We start from the raw sequence: 22,759 nt of genomic DNA, 5'->3' as shown, positions 1-22,759 counted from the left end.
CCTCGCAGGTCCTCAACCCCTACATCCCAGCAGTGCTGTTCTTTGAAGAAAGTAGTACATTGTACAATGAAATAGTATAAAAACTTCAGTTTTTCTGGCAAATTTTTATTTTGGGGGTATTTTGAACATACATACAAACTCCACAGATGTCATAAGTAACACACTACACTTAATGCAGCAGAGTAGGCTTGAGTTCTTGGCACTGACATGGTAATGTATAGTTTAACTTGGCTCTTCTCGATGGCTTATTCAGCATGTCTTCCTCTCCTGGGCAATATGTGAAAGTCTTAATGTTCTATTCCCAGTTTCTTAATTATGCAAATATATTCTGGATAAACTTCAGCTTCTTAAAAACATCGCAATTCATCACATATGGTCGTGAAACAGTAGCGGTTTAGCAGGAGCACTGATCTACAACGTAAACTTTTTCTCTCCTGTCCAAATGAAAAATAAAGACCTTTTGCTGCTAGGGGTGATTTATGACGATAAAACTTCAGAACCATTCTTCCTGAAGTTTTCTGTCAGTATTTGTTCAGAAGCTGGAAACCTCAGCAGGTAGATAGATGAGCCACCCCCCCCCCCCTCCTGAATTCCCAAGAGTGCGATTTTAAGTTTTATGAGACGAGAAAAACTGTGCTGTGTGAAATATCATTCCTATTCATTATTTAGTGATTTATTCCAAAAAGATCACGTCTGGGAGTAAAAAGATGAAGTCTACAATGTAAAGTCCCATGTCTTTGTGACCTCAGGTGATCTCCCTCCACAATGCAGTAAATGAAGTTTCTTGGAATGAAGAAGTGAGCCTGTGATTTAGATGTCTGGCAGAAACCTTCATACATAACAAATCTTTAGCTCAGTTAAATCCAAAATAGCATTATTCTTCCTCTCCTCAAATGCTGGGTTATATAACTTCTATATGAATTATAAATGTGTCTACAGGTCTGTTGGGGACACGCTATGTCCTGGTCTTGTTCAGATTTTTTTCCAGCCAAGTATTAGAAGATGCAGCAGATTTCCATTTTAAAATGGAAATGGGTAGTAACGTCTTCCCACAATGGAAGCAATGGAATTCTCCATATTCCATGTTCAAAATTAGCCATAGCCTAAAAAAGGATTTAGTTTTTGCTCCAAAAAGCTACATCTTACTACTGCCTGGTCTCTCATAGTTCAAACTGAACTGTAGAAGAATGAGTAGGGTGAACTATGTTAAGTAAATTTCACGTAGCGTAGCCTGTGATTAGACTTCAGAGCTATTTTTCATTTTTCTCTCTCTTTCCTACAATGTCCTACAGTAATTTCTTCATACCCACAATGAGGTTCTTGTGTGCTACTGTCTGAGAGAACCGCAGAAATGCCTTGGCGCAGGAGCTGGAGACGTCATGGATTCCTGAGTGTGGGGCTTTGCAGGAAAGCCCTGCGTCTCCGACATGGACCAGCTCCAGGTTTCCATGGCAAAGCCGCACAAACAGGAGGAAACACTGAGGGAATCCCGTTATTTTACAGCATTGGACCATTATAAACACCCAGAGCGGGGAAGGAAGCCGCTCTCGATACTCAAGTAATCCTTATAGAGCTCTAGGAAGAGGGGCTTCATACCAGAGCCACTGCTGATGCGGCCGCATGTTTTTGAACAGAAAAGGAGTTTGCGCGCAGCTGCCGTGTCGCAGCCTTAACTTGAACGTCTACAGAGTTTTTCTTTCCTGTTTTACTCCGCTTTCAGCATTTTAACCGAAGAGAGTTTCTTCTGCTATGGTTATTAGAGGACACTAGTTTTTCCAGATATTTCTTTCTTTTTTCTTTTTTTACATTCCTGTTTCCAGTTTTTTGTATCCAGATGTTCAGAGAGACTTGGAGGCTGGCACAGTACCACACCATGAGGTCGATGGATCAAGGTACTGCTGAAGTGTTGTGATTATCTGGTAATCAACCCATTTGATTTTTAATTTATAGACTAGTGTTAACTAGTGTGTTCATGCCTGAAATGCTGCAGTCATTTGTCGGCTGTCTGTCTAACATTTCGGAGACAGCTGGGATGTTGATGTTTGGCGCTTTAAATCAGCATACAGCGCGTGCTTTTGAAATCACGGTCGCCTACAAAGTTTTGATTGCCATTGAGAATTACTTGTTGGATTGCACGATGCTGATCGGGAGAAAGAAGGGCACTCTGCACAAGTCTACCAAATGCAACGTAGCAAAGACCGATAGGCTCATGCAGAGATTGATTTTCTCATCAGTTAATGAAAACTTGAAGATGCTATCGTCTTCTCTGATAGGGATACACGCTTTCCGTCTTCATTAAGGATTTAAACAAATAAGCCTATAATCAACGATTTAATAAAGTTGTGATTTCTATATAACACCACCAACGAGATCAGAAAAATTAAAGTTTACTGCCGTTGTTTAGCTTTTTGCTGACAGAGCACATGCTACCGGTGTAAGGAACGCCCTGGTATGTGTGCTGCGTCGTGCGTAAATCCGGGGATACCCTCAGGAGAACCCGTGGGTTTTCAGTGACAATAAAACAGTACGTCACTACGAAATCCAGTCCGGGACAGGATTTATTGTTTGACGAGATAATGCATCAGATAAAATAAACGTTTATATTTTTAGCCATCTATCCTCTTTAATCTAAGTCCACGCAAAAGCGATGCACAACCGCGTTTTAATGGTAACTCAGCTTGACAGGTGTCGAACATAGTCGGCACCCTGCTATGTCACCATGTCAAACACCCGGGGGCAGCAACAGGCTGTGTAGCCCGTCAAATCAGTATTCTGTTTGATCTGAGCAGTTAATTCACGTCCAAACTGCACTTGCGCTTTTTGTTGTTTGACGCATCAGCATAGAGAGAAGGCGTGATCGGACTCTCGGGGATGAACATAAAGAGTTTGTATTCTGTGTGTAAATAGACCCGCCTCCGTACGAAAATAACCGCGGCGAACTGAACAGGAAACGTGTGCGCTTCACCTTCTGCTGCTCACCGATGCATGAATTGACAACAGGTTCCCCAAATCCACATCTACACCGCAATTCGCCGTCCACGTCCCTGCCGCTTCGTGTGAACTCAGAGGAGTAGTTAGGAAAAAAATAGACAGATGACCTCCTTTTACGACGAAAAAGATTTGGTGGAAGAGCTCAGTCGAGTCAGCTGCCCCGATGAGGATTTGCAGTTTGAGTACCTGTTTGAATATGAGCCGCCGTGCAGTGACTTTGCAGGGGGGCACCAAGGTTTGTCCGAGACTTTTCTTTTTGGCACTCTGAGTTGGCTTGCCTTTCTCTTTCTCTGCTGTGTTGACCACTAGCGAGGCCTTTAAAGTTGCTTAATGTGAATGAAATGAAAAATGAGGAAGTAAAGTTGACTTCGCAATGAGGATTCTGACGCCTCGCCATGTGAAAAAAAAAGAGTCAATATTTCAGCTGATAACTGTATACTTGAGCTAAAAATAACCTGTGTTGTTTTTGAAAAGAAACACGTCTTTGATTAAGATTCATTCATTCATTGAGTGATATTGGTAAAGAAAAACATGCGCTTTTCTTTAAAAACAAACATATGCCCGTTTCTCTTTCAAATGTGTGCATTGTAATAAATGTAAACATTTTGTTCCCTGCAGATGACTCCAACCTTGGACCCCCAAAAGTCCTCAGTCCTGAATCTGAGCAGGCTTACCCCTTGGAGGAGACCTCACCCTATGGTATCAAGTCGTGCAGCCCCGCCTACAGTGAGCACATCGAAGTTCTCACAGGATACGAGAACCAGGAAGCCAGAAACTACCTGGACAGTACCCGACCTGCAGCCTTGAGCCCTCGCATTGAAATCACCCCCTCACGTGAGCACTACAGTCATGGTCGGGACTCTCTGCAGAACCACCATCTAAACATTAGCCCCAGACCTACCCTTACTGTCCCGGGCCATGAAAACCTTGCCTACCGTGAGCCCCAGTGCCTGAGTCCTGCCAGCAGCAATTCCTCCACCAGCTGGCACTCTGAGAACTATTCTCCCTGGGCGTCACCTTGCGTCTCCCCAAGCAGTGCGCAGAACCCTGGAGATCTCTGCCCTCGATTGCAGAACATCCACACTGGCTCCCCTCGCACCTCCCCAGGCACCTCTCCTCACACCAGCCTAGGTGACGACGGCCTCGGACCCCGTTCTCCCTCACCAAGACCAGGCTCTCGCTCCACCTCCCCACAGGGAAAACGCACCTACGACATGTACAGAAACCCAGGATTAATCCCTGGGCACCGGTCCCGCAGTCCTTCCCCCAATAACGGCCATGAAGATCACAACATAGGCGCCCACTATACACACACCAGCCTTACTGATGCCATGAATGGTTTTGGCACCAATCATCCAAACCTGGTTCCCACTAAAATAGTGAAGACATCCAACCAGGTTTACACTCTGTATCCAGAGAATCATGGCGATGGGAACTACATGGTGTCCTGTGATCAGGACATAAAGACCAAACCTGCTGCAGAGCCTTTCTTTGTTATTCCTTCAGTCTGGCCCAAGCCTTTGGTTTCCAGCCTCTGCAGGTAAATTGGCCATGAAGTGAGGCTTCACTCCGATAAGCTCCCACTCTCCATGTGTGTTTATTTATGCAATAATTCTATAATTTTATGAATAATTAATATTTTGCAGCATCCCTGTGGCTTCTCTCCCACCGCTGGAATGGCCGATTCCTCGTCGCACCGACCAGTATGAACTGCACATTGATGTGCAGCCTAAACCACATCACAGAGCTCACTATGAAACAGAAGGAAGCAGGGGTGCAGTCAAAGCCCCCACGGGAGGACATCCTGTTGTGCAGGTATGGCCAAAAGCATCACTATAAAAAAATTAAGTAAAATTCTTAAGCCTATGATTTATTTTTAAGTACTAAATCAGTAAATATGAATAAATCTGTTTTTACTTTGGTGAATAACCATATGAAGTCATGTTGTCAGGGTTATTCATAAAAGTGCACATTCATAGTTATTTCCATTCCCATATTTTGGGCTCTACTTCAGTAGTCTAATGATTCACAGCTAAACCTAATCCTTATTTTTCTTATACTGGTCTGCCAACTTTCTTCCGATTGGCTGGCCCTTGTAAACAGGAGGTTTGAACACGGGTGGAGATTCTGTGTTCACATACAGAGCTGTGTGCCTCAAATCGTTGTATTACAGGTGTCCGTTTAACTGACATCATACAGAACCAAGCACAGAAAAAAGTGCCTAGAACGGTTTCTAGAGCAGTCTGAATTCTGTTATCGTCCACCGCTGTGACAGTATACACAGCAGCAAAGTAAGGAATAAGGAAACTAGTAACAGTTCCGCTTTAAATTAGCCGTCCAGCTCGAGAGCCTCAGGCAACCCTGGTGGGAGGGCTTGCGTGTAATAGTATTTCCTACTCATTATACACTCGGCGGTAGTGGTGGTATTGTTGCCCGGGGTCATCTGTATGAAAATGAGTCTGTGTTAGTTATTGTGGCTACTGTCATGGCACCTCTCCATTTTTTTTCACTTTCTAAAACAAATTGAAATAGCTGCTGTAACCCCAGAAAAATGACGCATTGAAACCAGGGTGCACACTCAGGACAACCCTCGGGTCACTCATCAACTCTAACACTCAGATTTTTTTTTTCTTTTTGGTGTTAAAGCTTAAAATAGTCTGCAATAGTGCACCTTCGCCGTATGGTTTTAACCACATGTACATATTTGTTCTCATGCTGTTCTGACTTCCTCTTGCACTCTGTGTAAGAGGTTTTGACTGTGTGGTTCTTGCGTTAGCTGCGTTGAAGTATCGAAGCGTTCAGCCCCTATGTGTAGAAACTGAATACGGCCTGTGGTTATAATGATTGCAGACGAAAATGAAAAATACTAATATTTTAGTTTTTCTCTAGTCACAAAATAAGATTCAAATATCCACTTTAAAATTAGCCTTGACACAGTTACAGCTGGGGTCCATAAATAGATACAACTTCCTTTTCTTTGTGTTACTGTGGCAACATTTCACTGCTGTGTTTGTCTGTGACTGTGGGGACTTTGTGGAAATTAAGCTTCTAATGCTTCTTTTCCATTTTATGCCCATCCCCAAAGGCCTCACCCTGAGGTCAGTTCTGCCTGCTTTGCCGGCCAATCAGATGGTCAGGCCTGGCTAGCCACGGTTGCACTCCTTCACCTCCTCTTTCCCTTCCTCTGCCCTTCTTTCACTCTCTGTGTCCCCCCCTCCCTCCTTCTCTTCTTCTCTTTGCCTCTCTCTAAGCTTCTTGCCCTCCACTTTACTTTTCCTACACTGCGCTCTGTCATGACTCACGGGTCCTGCCAATGCCATGACGACTGGCCGGCTGCTCACATGGCCTTTTGAGTGTTTGCAGTCAGCTTCCTTCTGTTTGGAGGGGAGCATGCTCATTCATGTTGCCATAGCTTCTGTTCACACTGAGCAGCTGCTGTCAAGCCTGACAGTTGCATCCACTGAGATGATAATTTCTTCAAACAAGTTGATTTTTTTTTTCCCTGACCGCAGTTAAACGGAGCTCTTTTGAATGGAAATTATGTTTCGAAACAACTTTAAATTAACTTTGCGTGTTGCAGGCTAATGGCAGAGGGACCCGAAGCCTTTTTTTTTCCATTACCCACAATCCAATTCATGTTTGTGCTCTATGATAAAGGTTATGCACTACACAGTTTGCATAAAAACAGCATTTAGATGCAAGTTGATGCTTTGTGGTTTTTGCAGGTTTCCTTAGGAGGCAGTCACAGGTTAAAAGTAGCATCTTGGTCTTTTCATGTTCGCGGTTTAATCAATATGGTACTTGTCATTTCAGCTAAACTTTAAAAGATAGAATCCCCGCTTAATCCTTCATCCCATCGGAAAGAACAAGCACAAGGCCGTAGGATTTGAGCTCTCTGCTGGCTTCCGTTCAAGGCTGCAGAAAAAAGACTCATGTGTTTGCACGTGGGTCTGACACAGATTTGCCATCACTGGAGGGGGGCAACATCTGGAAATGCAGAGTTAGAGAAAGCGGTTATGGAGAAGCACAACCAGTTAAACGTGACTGAAATATTTCCTTCGTACTGTATCTCTGCTTCCTTGCTTTCCAGAGGATGCTTTAAGTTAAAAAAAGGAAAGAAAATGACTGAGTGCTATTTCTTCGTTTACAGTTACATGGCTATAGAGGCAAGGAGCCTCTTGGCCTGCAGATTTTTATCGGTACAGCTGACGAGCGCATCCTCAAGCCTCATGCCTTTTACCAAGTCCACCGCATCACTGGCAAAACAGTTACGACCACCAGCTTCGAAAAGATTATCAACGGCACCAAAGTCCTCGAGATCCCGCTGGAGCCAAAGAACAACATGAAAGCAATGTGAGATAAGCATAGTGTCCACTTTTAAACCCCAGATCTGTCTTTTCGCAGTCTAATGTTTTAAATATTAAAGTTCTGAACATTTCGTTCTCATCGCAGCATCGACTGTGCTGGGATCCTGAAGCTCAGGAACGCCGACATCGAGCTGAGGAAGGGCGAGACAGACGTCGGTCGGAAAAACACCAGAGTCCGACTTGTGTTTCGCGTGCACATACCTCAGCCCGGAGGACAGCACGTCTCTCTCCAGGTGGCCTCACATCCCATTGAGTGCTGTAAGTAGCTGCACACAATTACATTTAACAATATGTTTTATTTTTGCGTTATTGTAACTACTAATATCGTCCTGATAGACCATGAGCTTTTTGAATTTCAGCATGTGCGCTTCCCATTGAGGTCAAACTGCTTTTCAAGAGTTAACAAAACTTCATACAAAACAAACATAAAAAAAAGAACCCACATTCAAATGAGTTTGGAGCTTGCCTGATAGTATGAAAGACCTCTTTATGCTACCAGGGCTTCCATCCAGTTGGTGGGCACAGCATGTGACAGTGTCTGTGTACCTGTTTGTATGTGCACAGTAGTAAAGTCTGTGTTTGGGTACATCAGCGAATGTGTACACAGTGTTATTAAAGCACCTGGTGTAATCAAAACTCAAACAAGAAGGGCCTTTATCTGGCTTTAATCAACACCCTGGTCAAGTGTTGCACCATCTGCTTGCAATATGCTCCTGCCATTGTAAAAAGTCATGATGCAGAATACAATATTATGTTGTAAGTATTTTTTTCCATCTGCTCGCGGATCACAGATAGGGAGAAACAACAGTTACTACCTCTTTTTTTTTTTTTTTTTTTTTTTTTTAAAAGGTGAATTTCTGAAAAATCATTGTATGTGAAAACCAATCGAGCGTAAAGCAGCGCACAGTAACACCTGTGCTGCATCTGTCAGGCGTATTGTTAAGCAGAGGGTCAGTGATGGGGTGTTTGAGGAGATGAGGCACCTGCTTGTGTCATCCTCTTTGTTCTACCCTTTTTCAGTGTAGTAGGTTGAACCGGCCGATTTAAAGGTCAGCGGCGTGTTTGTCAGTAGCTCAGTTCCCATCAGTAAATGTGGAGATTCAGCTGAACAGGAGATACGGCTGAACTGATGACAATAGGGCACCAGTGAGGAACTGTCTTGTTTTTTTTTTAAAAAGATGAATAAATGAATACAAAGCTGATGGCTACGGGAATATTATCTGTTTCCCTTTAACATATACATATTACATAACATGTCCATTTCCAGTTAAGCAGGTGTATTTCTTTCCGCACGTTTGAGTATTGTATGCATTTTTGTATCGGCCTCATCTAAACGTTCAATTCGGTTCTCATATTTCAATCAACTGGAAATATTTGTCCGATTGAATGATTTGACTGCACAGCACATTTACAGTTTTTAGAGGTTGCATCATTCTTTTCGGTGTTAGTTTTATTTTGTTCTTTGTGTCTGTACGGTACTTGATTGTAAATGGGCTGAGACAGCAACAACTCCCCTTTGCTCTTGCAGGTTGTGATTTGACTGATTTTAAGCTTCGGCTGATTAAAACCGAAAGCACTGGGTGAGATTGTTGAATGACTCAGCATCAAATGTTTAGTGCCAAACACTGTCACTTCTTGGTAATGAGTTGTTTTGCATTTGTGAGAAATCAATAGTGAACTTTCAGATCATCTGTTACATGCTTTTTTTTTTTCTTTTCTGCAGTATTGGGCTATGACTAAAAATTGGTTATGTAGTCTGTGATATGTCAGAGCTGGGGAAAACTGCCAATACCTGCTGCATAGCGTCCAAGTAACAGCATAGAAAGCAAAGAAGTTCACAAAAACAAAGAAAAACAGAAAATCCACACACTGGAGAAAGTGACACCAGTAGAAAGGCAGTAAATGTTGCATGCCACCCTTTTGTGTGTCCCTGCAGCTCAGCGTTCAGCTCACGAGCTTCCCATGGTCGAGAAGCAGGACATGGACAGCTGCTCTGTTCTGGGTGGCCAGCAGATGATCCTGACTGGGCAGAACTTCAGCTCCGATTCCAAGGTCATTTTTATGGAGAAAACACAGGGTAAGCGGCATTCCAAAAACATGCTTTGCTTTCAAACCAAATCAGTGACTGAATTCATAAAATCTTTGTGGTGTCTGTCGATTTGTCAATTCCACTGTTGCACAACATTGTGTGACAGTAACAACACGACACGAACGACAACTAATGAGTCATAATTGGCCGTGTCTGTGCACGAGGTCATAGCTGTTACGTGTCTTCGCTTTCATTTAATAGATGAATCTGCGTGAATTATTTGCATGATCTGAAGGATAACGCTGCTGCCTGACTTCCTTTTGACCTTTTCTCCGTCACCTTCATGTCTTATCAGTCACACGGGCCTCTCGTTATTTGATCAATGGTGTCACATAAAAGTTTGTTTTATTTGTTGAAACAAATGGACGGAACAAAAGGATTTATTTTTAGCAGCGAGGAAGTGCAGTAATTTTTCTTGCCTTCTGACATTTTTACGCCAGACTGAAGCATTTGTACTATGATTGGGAGCTTTTATGGTTCTTGTCTTAGGTCAAAGGTCAGAAGTTCTGTTGTTCTGGGTTTCCCTTATTTTGATTAAATGGCATCAATGCTGTATTTTTAAATCTACAGGCTACCTAAAATAAAACTTGGACATGCACATCGCAGGTGCTTCCCCTCCTCTCCTCCTCCTTCTTCTTCTTTGGGGTTCCCTGCTGCTGTGTTATGAAACAACAGCAATGGATAGTAATACAGAGATGGAAAAAGAAATCTTACAAAGAGGGGTTGCCGATGTTTTGAAGAGTTTGTGTATGACACAAAGTTCTGGATCAGTGAGGCTGTGAAATCCCTCTGAATCCCTCAGCTGCTATTGGCTGGAGCTCCCCTGACTCCTGTGCTTGGACAGGGAAAGCTGTACGGAGAGAAGGAAAGCTTCTCTGTCCAAGTAAATTTTCTTTCTCTGTTTCCAGCTTCATTCCTTGCCCCCTTTCCCCCCCCCTCCACATGCAATTATCTCCAAAAGTACACGCAGTCAGGGGTATCCCTTGGAGTAGAATTGCAACAAAATGCAAACAAATAGAAATGCCAAGAAAGCAGAAATGGTCACGTTTTGTAGCAGTGGAGAAAGTTGATCATAAAAAGAAAGCTAAGAAAAAAAGTTGTCAACATGTGTGGAATCCCCCCTTTTCTCCTGCTGACTCATTTTAGCCATGTGTTATTAATTCACAATCTGACAGAGGGTTTCCCAACTGCACTCCAAACAGAACTCGCTGCAGCACATGTCCTGTCATGTGTTGGGGCATGTGGAGTTTACGTTCGCAGGCACATGTTGTTTTCAACTTTTGCACATAAATGACAGCTGCATTTAAATCTAATGAAGTGTGAGATAACGTAAACCTTTACCGCCATAGATATAATCCAAGGTGTTTCACCTTGTTACGTTACTATTTAGTCGGCTCAGGACGTTCAAAAGTCACATGTCTTTCCGAACAATGGAAGGCTGTATGTGTGTTTGGGGTAAACCTACCGATCCTCTATTGTTGGGCGTGCGTTGTGGGGTAAGAGGAAGTGGTTTCAAAAGTGATATCATCTCCAAGCACAAAGATGCCTTTTCTGTCGACATGAACTGTAACTCAAATGGGACTCGTGGGGACATACAGTAGATTTGTCTAGTAATGCACGTCCCTACGTTTGAATTGGTGAAATAAAATAAGCAAAAATACACTTGAAAAAGAAAGAAAATTAATTTCTCAATCGTTTTAGTTTCACCGGTTTCCAAATTTGCACGTTGTCAAGTACATCTGGAAGCAATCGACCTCACTTACCCTGTAGAATTAATTACCACATGTTCTTAAGTGTAATTAGGTTTTCGCTTTCTCTTTCCTTCTTTCTAGATGGGCAGCAAATCTGGGAAATGGAAGCAACGGTGGATAAAGACAAAAGCCAACCTGTATGTATTAAACATGACACTTAAATTCTGGATATCTACCCTTTAGTTCAAATAAATGAATCACTTTCAGTACATAATAGAGCATTGTCTTGTAGAGTATGCTGTTTGTGGAGGTGCCGCCCTACCGGGATGCATCTGTCTGCCATCCTGTCAAAGTAAACTTCTACGTCATCAATGGCAAAAGAAAGCGCAGCCAGCCTCAGCATTTCACCTACACACCACTGGCATGTAAGAATGCTGCTCAGCCTCTTTTTGGTATGCTTTTTTCACATACTGCTTTTAAAGAATTATATTTAAATGATTTTCGTGGTATTGTTCACAGCCATCTTACTCATTTTTTCCCCTCCTCAGCTCCATCCATTAAGACGGAGCCTATAGATGAGTATGAAGCAGAGCGCATGGGCTTTGCCATGCCTCAAATCTTGGGCTTATCTCCTCATTCCTACTACCATAGCCCACGTGGCATTCTCCACCCAGACAATGGCCTGGTCTCTGGCATGGCTCCCTGCCAGCGCCTCAGCTCCAGCCTTCCAAACCAGGATGCACGTTTCCAGCAGCAGAGCCCGGCCATCGTGTACTCACGTGGAGGCAAGAGTCTGAGTGGCAGCCCTGCTATGTGGCAGACCGGAGGGATGATGCCTGACCCCCACAGATCGGTCCTGGTCCACACGGGCTCCCCGGCTCAGTCTGTGGGGCCAATCAATGCAGGTCAACACCCCTCTATCATCCAGTTCTCTCCCACCAACCACCACCTGATCCGAGCAGGTGAACCTCAACCCCTTACTGGGCCTCAACCTGACAACCAGCAGATCATATACTGCGATAGCTATTCCCCACAGGCAGCTGCCACCCATTCACCCACACCCCCCCAGGTAGCAGTAACCCACCCGCAGCACTACCCCACCGTGATTCAGCAGCAGAAAGGCAGAACTCCAGCTGGGACGGGGCAGATGGACGCTTCGGCAGATGGACAGAGACGAGTGACTGTCAAGGAAGAGAATTTGGACCAGGCCTACCTAGATGATGGTGAGTGTAAGTTAATGCTTTTATACTCAGTGTGAGTGGTCAATTGCAGCTTGTGTCTGAGTCTCCAGATTCAGGGCCAGACAACGTGATCGATAGGTGCAGTTCCGATTTGATAAGATCCACTAACAAAGATATGACTTTTCCCAAGAACAATTCAAGGATATTTACAGTATCTCCTTTTCACATATCCTGATCCAGTCTGTGTGCGATAGTATTCCTCTGAACAAAGCCAGCAGAACAAACTCGCACTGTTAAAACAATCCTTGCCGGGAGGTGCAGTTATGTTCCATTCAAGGTGGAAATAACAGGGATTGTGAGTCATATGTTTATACTTGTGCTTGTCAACCCCACTACCCTCTGACAAAATTAATGTCAGGCCACATCCAGCAGCAGGCATGAGGTTATACCTCTTCCTTAGAATTTCTCCAAACCTCCAATCTTTTAAAATAAAACGAGCAGCTCTGAACGCGGTGCAGTATTTTTCTTACCTTTGGTTTTTGTCAGCCGGGTGGTTTTTAAAGTTAGACTTTGCTCGTCAATGCTCTGCTCCATTCAAAAATGCTCATTCTGCTGGTCGTAGGGGTTCATCTGGCACTGGCAAACATCAGGAAATGAGCTTTTTCATGCATTAAAGACAGGGCGAGAGGGAGAAAAAAGTGTCACTGTGCTGACCGCCCGGACATGTTGACACTGTTATGAAGTGAAAAACAACTTCCATGGCAACCATTGTCAAACAGTGGAACGTGCTGCCTGGGAGAACTGGGGAAAGCCTTTTTGTTTGTTATAGTTGGCCAGGATTTCTCCTTGGCCCTATGCCCCTCAATTCTGTCGGGGAGCCCACCAGAGGTTTAGGTTTTTTCCGACCACGGGATTCTGCCAATCTGGCACAAGAAATTCCTATTTGCAGCTGCTGTCCTCCAGAGATCCCGCCTGATCCCTGTAAGATAGCAGGAGGGTGGAGGGTAGTTCGCAGGAAAAGGGAAGGAGCTGTGTGTGTTTGCACATGTGCGTGCTTCAATGGAAAAAATGAAACGAAGAAAAAAGGCTAGCAATGGAATTTGTGTTTTTTGGATGGAACTTGCAGGATTTTCCTCCACAGTAAACAGCAACAGGGCTGTGAGCTGGTGAATTAACAAGGAGTTAGAGAAATGGTCAAACTGGGGCCCTCTTTCATCCTCCCATCATCAAAAGCTGATGACGGTCAGTCATTTTCCCCAGGTGCCCCTGCTTGAGTTTAACTTTAACCCTTTATCTCATGAAAACTACTTGCAGTTCCTGGGATTAAAAACTGTCTTTTATTAATCTGAGCGTCAAGTGATTTTACAATTTTCAATATGACAATGCCAGTTCTATAAGTTCACACCATTCCTGAATGTAAAAACCTTATTAACCTTATGTAGCATTTGTAGCTCAATTGCTCTGCCATTGTCTTATCACTCCCAACAGATGACATGCCACCTACGCATGCCATCATTGCTATTTAGTGAGAAAAAGAGGGGGGATTACCCAAGAGTCAAAACATTTTTAGGGGGTGAGAAGATAGGTGAGGCAGAAAAAATCCCTTCCAGTTTGAGTGGAAGGTTGTTGAAGTTTGATCCTGACCGCATAACACTCATTTATGTTAGGTAAAAAAGTGTTTTATAGCCCTAAGTGAGATTGTCAACATTACTCATCAAGCCATGTGTTAAAGTCTATAGTCATTTTTGAAAAAGAGGTGATGCCACATCCTGGTATCGTCACACTGTTGTGGTCCGTAACTGTCACATCTCAGAGGGACTTTAAAGTGTGTCAACTCCAGAGACGAGTGTTGAATGAAAACCCGCTATTTGTTCTCTTACAAAGTGTGGCTTCTAATTTCTCCCATGCAGAGGGCTTGAATTTTTATGCCCTTCGAAAAGTTCCCGTGCCCTCTGCTGGTATTCAGACGTGACCGTTCTTCTGTTGACTGGTATTTATTTACATTATCTAGTCAACTTGGTGAAAGATGCCTGTCAGAGCCTGCCTTGTTATGAACCGCAAAGGTCAAGAATCACCCCCATCAGTTACTACATATCATATAGTTTGTCAGAGCAAAAATAGAACAACTGGCACAGCGTACAAAGGCTGAAAGTGACAGATTTGGTGGGTGTGGAATAAAGCCTGGAGGCAGTGGAGCAGGTGAAATTGTTCCAGCAGGTAGAGATCAGCGCAGGAAAGATAAAGCACATAGCAACAGCCTGGTGGACGTGCATTAGTCTCAGCTCACTTACATCTCATTTGAAAGACTTAAAGACTCAATCGCGCCCTTCCAGATGCGATTATGCTACAATACAGCTTTAAAATCTGCAGTCTGCACTGTGTGTAATACGAATACGGTAATGCGAATTGTTTTTTGTTTTTTTTAAACCTGTCCAGTCCGACATTTTTAGCAAGCAGAATCATGGTCTGAATGCTTCGTTGTGCCAAACACATTTTCTTTGCCAAAAGGAGCACTATAGACTCTCTGTTTATTTATTTTATTTTATTATTTGCATTAATATCAGAGTGGGTATTATGCTGGAGCAGACATGGGGGGAAGGCCAGGTTGGCTAAAGTAAGGAGAAGGTGGCGGAGGAATAGAAAAAGAGGAAAAAGGGGTGGGGGCGACAAAAGTCTATTCAATTCAATTTTATTTATACAGTGCCAAATCATGGCCCTTTATATTGTAAGGTAGACCCTACAATAATACATACAGAGAAAAACCCAGCAATCATATGACCCCCTATGATCAAGCACTTTGGTGACAGTGGGAAGGAAAAACTCCCTTTTAACAGGTAGAAAGCTCCAGCAGAACCAGGCTCAGGGAGGGGCGGCTGCCGTGACTGGTTGGGGTGAGAGAAGGAAGACGGGACAAAAGACATGCTGTCTAGGATGAATCTAACAGACATGCTGGGTCTCCAACTGCTGCATCAGCACCTGAAAGACAAAACAACCTCTGTTTGTTTTGTCTTTCAGGTGCTGAAAATCTGCAGTCTGCACTGTGTGCAGTACGAATACAGCAAGGGAGTAATTTATTTTAATTCAAACTGCTCCTGAATGCTAATGTGCAACAAAATGTATTAAACCAAAAAGGATTTAACACCTATAAAAAATCTTCTTTTTTTTTTTAACTTAAGGCTCAATCTGACAGTTGGACTCTCATAGGAACAGAAAATGAATTATGGAGAAAATGTCTTCATGCAAATCAGATTCAAATCGGTCCCTTCATGCCAGCGTCAAGAAAAATAACAATAACACTCGCGAGCAGGTTTTTTCACTGTGTGTGTGTGTGTGTGTGTGAGCTTTGGTTGAAAATGCAAGCTTGTCACTCTAAGTGCTGACACACCAGAACTGTAGTTAGAATAGCAGTTAGATGTCAGTCCGATCCCTCCACTTTCTCTTTTCAGTGGATGTGTTTTTAGCTTCAGTGTCATTGCAGTGAAATAAGAGCTTCATTTAAATAGATTCGGTCATATGAAAATATTAAAAATACTGTATGTCCAAACATGTACACTGTATGAACATGCAGATACTTGCAGATGCACAAACGCACACATTCCAGCTCACAACAGGCAACTGAGTCAGCTACTGTACAGAGTTTCCCCTTTCTCTCCCTCCCTTTCTCTCCCCTCTCTTCCCACCTTTGGTTGGTAAACAGTCCAGCTCATTGGTATAGAACTCAGGAGCCAGACACTCACCTATTGAACAGACTAGTCTGAGTGTTCCCTAGGCCTGCCTCAAATTGCCAGTGTGTGCCAACCCTTCATTCGAATCAGTAAAGCCCCACTGTATGTTGCTCCTCTGTGGCACTCTTGCTCCTTCTCTAAGCTGGTTTTATACTCAGGAAAAATCCTGTGGCACTGCTGGATAGATGAAAGTTTCTTTAAGGCATTGGGTGTCAGAGGGAATTCCACTACAGACTAAAATAAACAGGGAGGCCGATGTTGTGACGACAGCAGAGCATCCAGTTTGGCTACTCCTGCAGTGCTGGAAGTCTCAGAAGCTGCTTTGGCTGAAAAAATGCACTCAGCGCTGAGCTGCTCTTTCACAAAGGAAGACAAGGGAGAGGCTGAGAGAAAGAAACAAAGACTGGGTTAAGGTTAAAGGTACTTTAAGTTTGAATTAGAATTATAGTTTGTATCCCCTAAAAACCACACAACACTCCACCAAAAACGAGTCAGAAAAACAAACCAAAAAACATAACACGACTCTTCCTAGCTTCTAATATATTTTGTGGTCTTCGGTTTGCTCTGTGCCTGCTCAGAAGTGCAGCTGTGTGGGTGAGATAATGTCAGACATTGTTTTACATGAGCTTAAATGTAGTCGCACCCTTAGCTTTGACACTATGTAAATTAAAGATGGAAATAGAACATACACAGTTGGGCTGAACTGAGTTAATCTATCTTTATCTAAAGCAAGATGGCAGTTTTTTTTCTAACAGTGGTTAGAAAATCAGATTTGAATATTTCATATTCGTAGGTGTGAAGTTACAGAGGCAGCTTAATATCTTAATATATATCAACTTTTTTGTATTCTTGTCAATGGATAATTATTACATATGTAGCCCAATGAGCATGAGCAAGTCATTTTCTGTAAGGTTAGAAAGAAGGCAACTTATGTTAACCTTGGGTTCCCACAACACAATAATAACTCAAATGTTTCATTCATAGATGACATTTTATTGGGTTCATGTATGATTTGCTGATTTCACAGACACTGAAATACCAACTTCAACAGTAACAGTAAATGGCATAAAAAAGTACATATTGCAACGTACTATTTTGTGTATTAGGAATAACAAGTCATGAAAATTATGACTGTTGTGCCATACACAAAAATGCAGATGTCTCACTATCTGGATCCTGCTGCTGTAGCACCGCACGAAGCTGCAGGTAGTTAATAAAATCAGAGGAAAGACTCCTACAAACAGCTGTAAGCCAAAAACTCGCTCAGAGCAGAAAAACCCAGCATGTTTTTTATTCGAGTGGCATGAAATTAAAGGTAAAAATGTGTGTGAAAGTTGGGTATCCTTATAAATGACACAAGTAAACATATTACTCCTTGTTTGGGTTCTTATAAAAAAAATGACTGACAGCTTAGGTGACTGGTTAGCATGCTTTTATTCCCTAAACTAAGCTAATTGGCTCACGACTGTAGTGGGTTTCTTGTTTACCCTGTTAATAAGGAGGCATATTTCCTAAATAAAACATCTGACTAAGGTGTATTTAATGAGGAATACCAAGTCAAACAGAATCAGAAGCATCCTTTTAAAAAAGAATGAAAAAAACAAACTCTAGCAGAAAACTCTGCAAACCTGACAGACTGCTATACGAACTACGCTAGCTGGATAATCACATTTTAACGGTTCAATAAGCCAATACTAAAATGAAGGCTATTGCCATGGTTACAGAATCACAGGCATAATATGCTCTGTAATGGCTTTGTCACAGGCAAGAAGCTTTTTTTGGTCCTCTTTGAAATACTTTTATTACTCATCCGTCCTAATGACTTCCCCGGGGCATAGTGGAAGCAGTGGCACCAGCCTATAATGTCTGAGAGCCAGAGTGTACACAGTAGGCTGCCAGATAAACACCACAGCTCAACACAGACGGCATGGCATTTGTGAAGCAGTGACATATTACACATAGTCATCATTCCTAGCTTCTTAACGCTGAACTACCTAAGCAGGCAGGAAGTTTAAGTAAGACTATACAGCAAGTAGTTACACTTCCTTATCTCTACTATTTGGCTGTTTTACTCAGCAGATAAAAACAAAACTCCATGAACTCAAACCTGTGCTGCTGAGAGAGATAAACAACTGCACCTATTATGTGTGTATTTATTATTATTTCGAATGCAAGTTGTATGCCCCCCCACACACACAGTGCTCCTATTTTTAGAGCTGTGACACCATGAAAGTTTCCATTTCAACCCCCTTCCTCTGCTGTCGGTGTGTGTTTACACACACTTGTAATCGGCTGAGCAACAACCAGCAATTGCTTGCTACCTCTAGAGGTTACTCTATATAAATGCAGCATTTGTCTACCCTCCATCGACGCCCTTCACAGGATATCAGTCAGACTGTAAATGTTCTCACTGAGGAATATTTCCAATAGGAATGTTATCAATGTCACTGTTTTACGTTGTCAGGAAGGCATTGTTTTCTTATCATTTGGAAATTTCTTTGTGAAACTGATCGCGTCAGTGTCTGATATTGGCGTCTTTATTTCTCTTGCAGTGAATGAAATCATAAGAAAGGATCTGACGGGCGTTCAGGCCAGAGGTCAGACATAGAGGAGGGACTCCAGCAGGAAATGACAACATACCCTTACCCCCCCACCCCGCCGACAAACAAACAGACAGACAGACATTAACGGGCAGTCCATCGAGGTGACGCATTTCCACTACCAATCAGACCTTCTCTTCCTTATTTTCGCTACCCATGGTGATAGAAATATGGCTGCTGTGTTTGTTTTGGATGTTTTCCTGCCATAAACATTTGGCAAACAGAAGATTTAATTTGACCCGTAATGTCTGCCATCAACACCCGACAGGTTTCCAACAGATAACACCACTGAGGAAAGGCAGAAAATTGTGCCTTACGTTGTTCATGATGTTTTTCAGGTGGAAACACTGTTTATAACCAAAGAGAAAAAACATAAAATGTTGAAGTCCACAAACAGCATAGCCATAATGTCCAGACAAGAAAGCCGCACCGGTTTGCCTTATCATAAAAGACGACATCAACAGGTTAATGTCGCGATGTAAAGTCATCACACGTACAACGTTCTTTGTTTTTTGGTCATTTTTTCCATCCTTTGTGCACAAAGTGCGTGTTTTGTCTTTTTGTATGTATTTTTTTACATGTAAAGATTGACCAAAGCTTACGCGTTGATCATCTCATTTTAAGTGCAGTTTTCTTGTGAAGCACACACTGCTGCCTTAAGCATATACAAATGAACTGTTGTGACATCTCCTAATATGCACTGTTTTTCAGAATGGGATTTCAATGTTTATTATTATTATTTTTATATATTATTTGTGAATAATGCACCGTTTCCTATTCATATAGTATATATTCAATTATATCCAGGTGCCAAGATAGCTTTATGGGGACGTGTGCTTCATTTTGAAATGATTTCCATGCACAATAGTTGAGGTTTTATTTCCCAATATTGCAGCTAACAATCTAACTTAAGTCTCACTCATGCAAACTAAAGTGAGATCATTTGATTTAATTTGATATTTTGTTCTTTTTTTAAAAATTGTAATAACAACTCAGCAACAAAATGTCCAAAGTTTAAACTGTGTATTGTTTTGTGAATAGCTGCATTTTGAATTTATCCACAATGGCCATCATTATGCTTGGAGCTAATTGCCTGTCTATTCAGAACTATTGTGCTTGCAGATGCAAAGAGCATAGAAATTATTTTCTGTAATTGCCATAAAACATAAGCACAAAATAGCTATACAGTCAGGATTACCAATGTGCTCATATATCTCGCCTTAAATAGAAAAGCACAAGTTTAAGTGTAATTCTGAGTGAACAGTAGTACATTAAATACAAAGTGCCAGTTATGTAACTCTAAAGCAGTAAAATTACATTAAAGTAAAATGTAGGCCTGAGTCGCAAGAGTTAGCACTTGATGTGGACCTATTTGATAGAAAATAACTATATTTTGTTATATTCGTAAAGCTAATATTGATCATTTAAGGATATTTCTCATTGAGCCAGTGCAGTACAAGTGCATCTGACATTTCTTGAATGTAATTTGTATGAAACACCTTTTTCCCCTCTTGTGTAAATAGTAAATAAAGCGTTAAGAGAAGTAATTTGTTGTCATATATCATTTTCTCTCTTTTTCTTTAGAATACACATATGTTGTCTTTGTTTTATTGCCATGTATCTGTAATCTGAAGGGATTTACATTAACCTTACCTATAGTAGTTTTATAGTATATTTTTGTCTGTCTTATTATTTTACATCCTATGGTAATGGAAATGTTATTAATACTGTCTTATTCAATTTTCTATGATGAGAATTGTCATCAATCTGTTTGAGCCTTTGTGCCTCTAAAAAATTTAAATTAAATAATAAAAAAAACCTATTGATGCCATTTTTGTATTCCTGAATGAAGCAATAAATAATCCCGCCACACATTATGATGGTGTTTGTTTAAATGTGTCACTTTTCCTATTAATGGAGTGAATGAATAATTTAACATGCATTTAGATTCTGATCAACCTTAAATATTCTGGGCATATAAGCTAAAACGGTCTCTTCATTTTCGAGAGGAAAATTGTAAATTAATAGACCCAAAGAAGACAGTGACTCATCAACTACTCCCTTCCTGTACTGCGCCAGGGACAGATGTAGTCCTATTCATCGGAGACTCTGTATGTTTGCTAATAGCTTATACGGAATGAAAATATCCAGAACTCGACCCTTTGAATGTCATGCGGTATTTACACGGGCACACGTGAGGGAGGACAGTACACACACAGTTTTGAATCCTCCTTCAAATAACAAATAACAACAAGAAGGGGACTCACATGCTACCCCGAGGCTGCAGTTGCTATGGAGATAGCTTGTTTGGTGTTCGGCCCTTTTTCGGGAGGAGGGCTGTGTGAATGAACCTTGTGTTCAGGAAGTCTCTGGATATGACATCATCATGGGTGAAAAAGAAGCACGTGGGCTTCTCTGCATGAGGCGTCTGCGGCTCACTCGCGCACAGATATGCCTGGATGACTAATGTGCCCTTTAGCACTCTATGGTGTAATGAGTTTGGAGTGCATACAGATTAACTGTGTGAAATCGGTTAAGAATGAAATACATGATGAGCATGGCATTTCATTCAGCTCATTTTTGTGTTATTTTCAAAAAAAAAAAAAAAGCGCTCTGAGATCATCCTCACAAAAAGGCCATCAAGCTCAACTGAGCACAAAATTTATATTTTGTTAACTGCAAATGAAACGCCACACTTAAATCCAGATTTAAAACATGCCCAAGTCACAACTGGCTAATTACTTCATTAGCCGGCCGTTTAGGTGCATTGATATGGCGTTAAAATATGAGTAAATATGGCAGTGGAAGCTGCTGAGCAACAGTTGTGTGGAATAAAGGTGGCTTTATCCTCTTGCAGACACTTTGAAGACTCATTTTTTCAGACATGAGTCAGTGTCCTGGGCTTCAGGTGAGTAACTGCTCCTCGTAGTATTGGGTTTAGTGGGTGAAAAACTTTAAATGCTATAAAAAATAAAGACCATAATTAGACATGATGCATTTTGGCAATATTATGGTTTTATTTAAATTAAATATGCTTTTGATTATGTCCATTTAGCAGAACTTAAAATGACCAACTTTTAATCATAATCTCACTTTGACTCAGGTGAAACACAGATTGGGAAATGACCTTAAAAAAGATTAAATCTGGTATAAATATCGCGTATCCCAGCTAAAAATGATGAAACATAACATGCACAATTTATAGCTTGTATTACAGTGACAGCTAGTGAGACCAGAGAAAACTAAAAGTAAATGGTGAGCTCTGCTGATGTCCTGCAGAGGGAGACAAGAACTTGTGAATGGAGCTCTGAAACAGGAGGGGCTGTTTGACAGCTCTCCACTGGAATCAAGAGACAGTTACTGAGGTACAGAACACAAGTACACTGTTTTTGGAATAATGGGAATACTTCAACAGCGTGCTTTCTATTTTTTCAACCACTGAACTGGCAAATTCACTCACTTCAGAATTGAATTTAACGGGGCACACATGAGCAGCTCACAAAAGCTTCTTTGACAAAGCAGCTGCATGCTTAATTTAGCCTTTTAAATACATTTTATGATGTTATACCGTTCTGAAACCATTTTTGGCACCTAAACAGTAGATGCCGCAAATGCAGCTTATGAAATACAAATGCAAGTCTGAATCACATTGCTCTAAAAGGGGTTCAGTTTCCCTTGGATGAACAAAAAAGACTGAAAATTACATAAAAGAGCTGATGGGCAAAAATAGATTTGACAAACAGGAAAGAGCCTCTTTATGGTTAGCTAGAAGTGCACAGTTACAGATGTGTTTGGCATGGGAAATATACACAGCGGATGTCACTTTGTAATCATAACATAAGCCTAAATCATCAGTGTTTCAAGGATTCTCAGTGATAGGTTAGTAAGAGATGTGTGTGCTGTGCAGACTGTAAAACATGCAGAAATGTAAGATGTATTGAGATCTACATTAGAAAATGAGCTGATCGTTGAGCACACTGCAATAACTAATTTAATACGTTAAAAACGTTAACAAATCTCTGCCTGGACAGTAAACTCCAGAGAATGGAGAATGAGAAGAAATACAATTAACGTGATTATTTATCTTCCTGCATAAACCGTATCAAACTGATTCA

The 22,759-nt window shown here is 41.7% G+C and overlaps 1 protein-coding gene across 4 annotated transcripts; it reads left to right on the top strand.

The window, feature by feature from the left end:
* The first annotated feature begins 1,518 nt into the window (after nucleotides 1-1,518).
* nfatc2a (nuclear factor of activated T cells 2a) lies at nucleotides 1,519-20,521 on the top strand. Of its 4 annotated transcripts, none has more exons than XM_085260074.1 (10): nucleotides 1,519-1,892; nucleotides 3,610-4,531; nucleotides 4,638-4,806; nucleotides 7,142-7,344; nucleotides 7,444-7,616; nucleotides 9,295-9,435; nucleotides 11,280-11,335; nucleotides 11,431-11,590; nucleotides 11,687-12,367; nucleotides 18,597-20,521. In XM_085260074.1, exons 1-10 carry the CDS (start codon nucleotides 1,835-1,837, stop codon nucleotides 18,650-18,652), a joined length of 2,619 nt encoding a protein of 872 aa, XP_085116200.1. In that variant the 5' UTR covers nucleotides 1,519-1,834; the 3' UTR covers nucleotides 18,653-20,521. The 4 variants fall into 4 exon arrangements, with proteins under 4 accessions (XP_085116200.1, XP_085116199.1, XP_085116198.1 ...); XM_085260073.1 differs by lacking the exon at nucleotides 1,519-1,892 and adding an exon at nucleotides 2,848-3,226 and having other exon boundaries at nucleotides 11,431-11,563; XM_085260072.1 differs by lacking the exon at nucleotides 1,519-1,892 and adding an exon at nucleotides 2,848-3,226 and having other exon boundaries at nucleotides 11,687-12,361.
* The last annotated feature ends 2,238 nt before the right edge of the window (nucleotides 20,522-22,759 follow it).

This window comes from Mchenga conophoros, linkage group LG20 (genome assembly GCF_057382185.1).
Source record: "Mchenga conophoros isolate Kocher_MC1m ecotype Shallow Benthic linkage group LG20, M_conophoros_male_GT1.1, whole genome shotgun sequence".
NCBI lineage: Eukaryota > Metazoa > Chordata > Actinopteri > Cichliformes > Cichlidae > Mchenga > Mchenga conophoros.
This window is presented reverse-complemented; position numbering and strand designations above follow the sequence as displayed.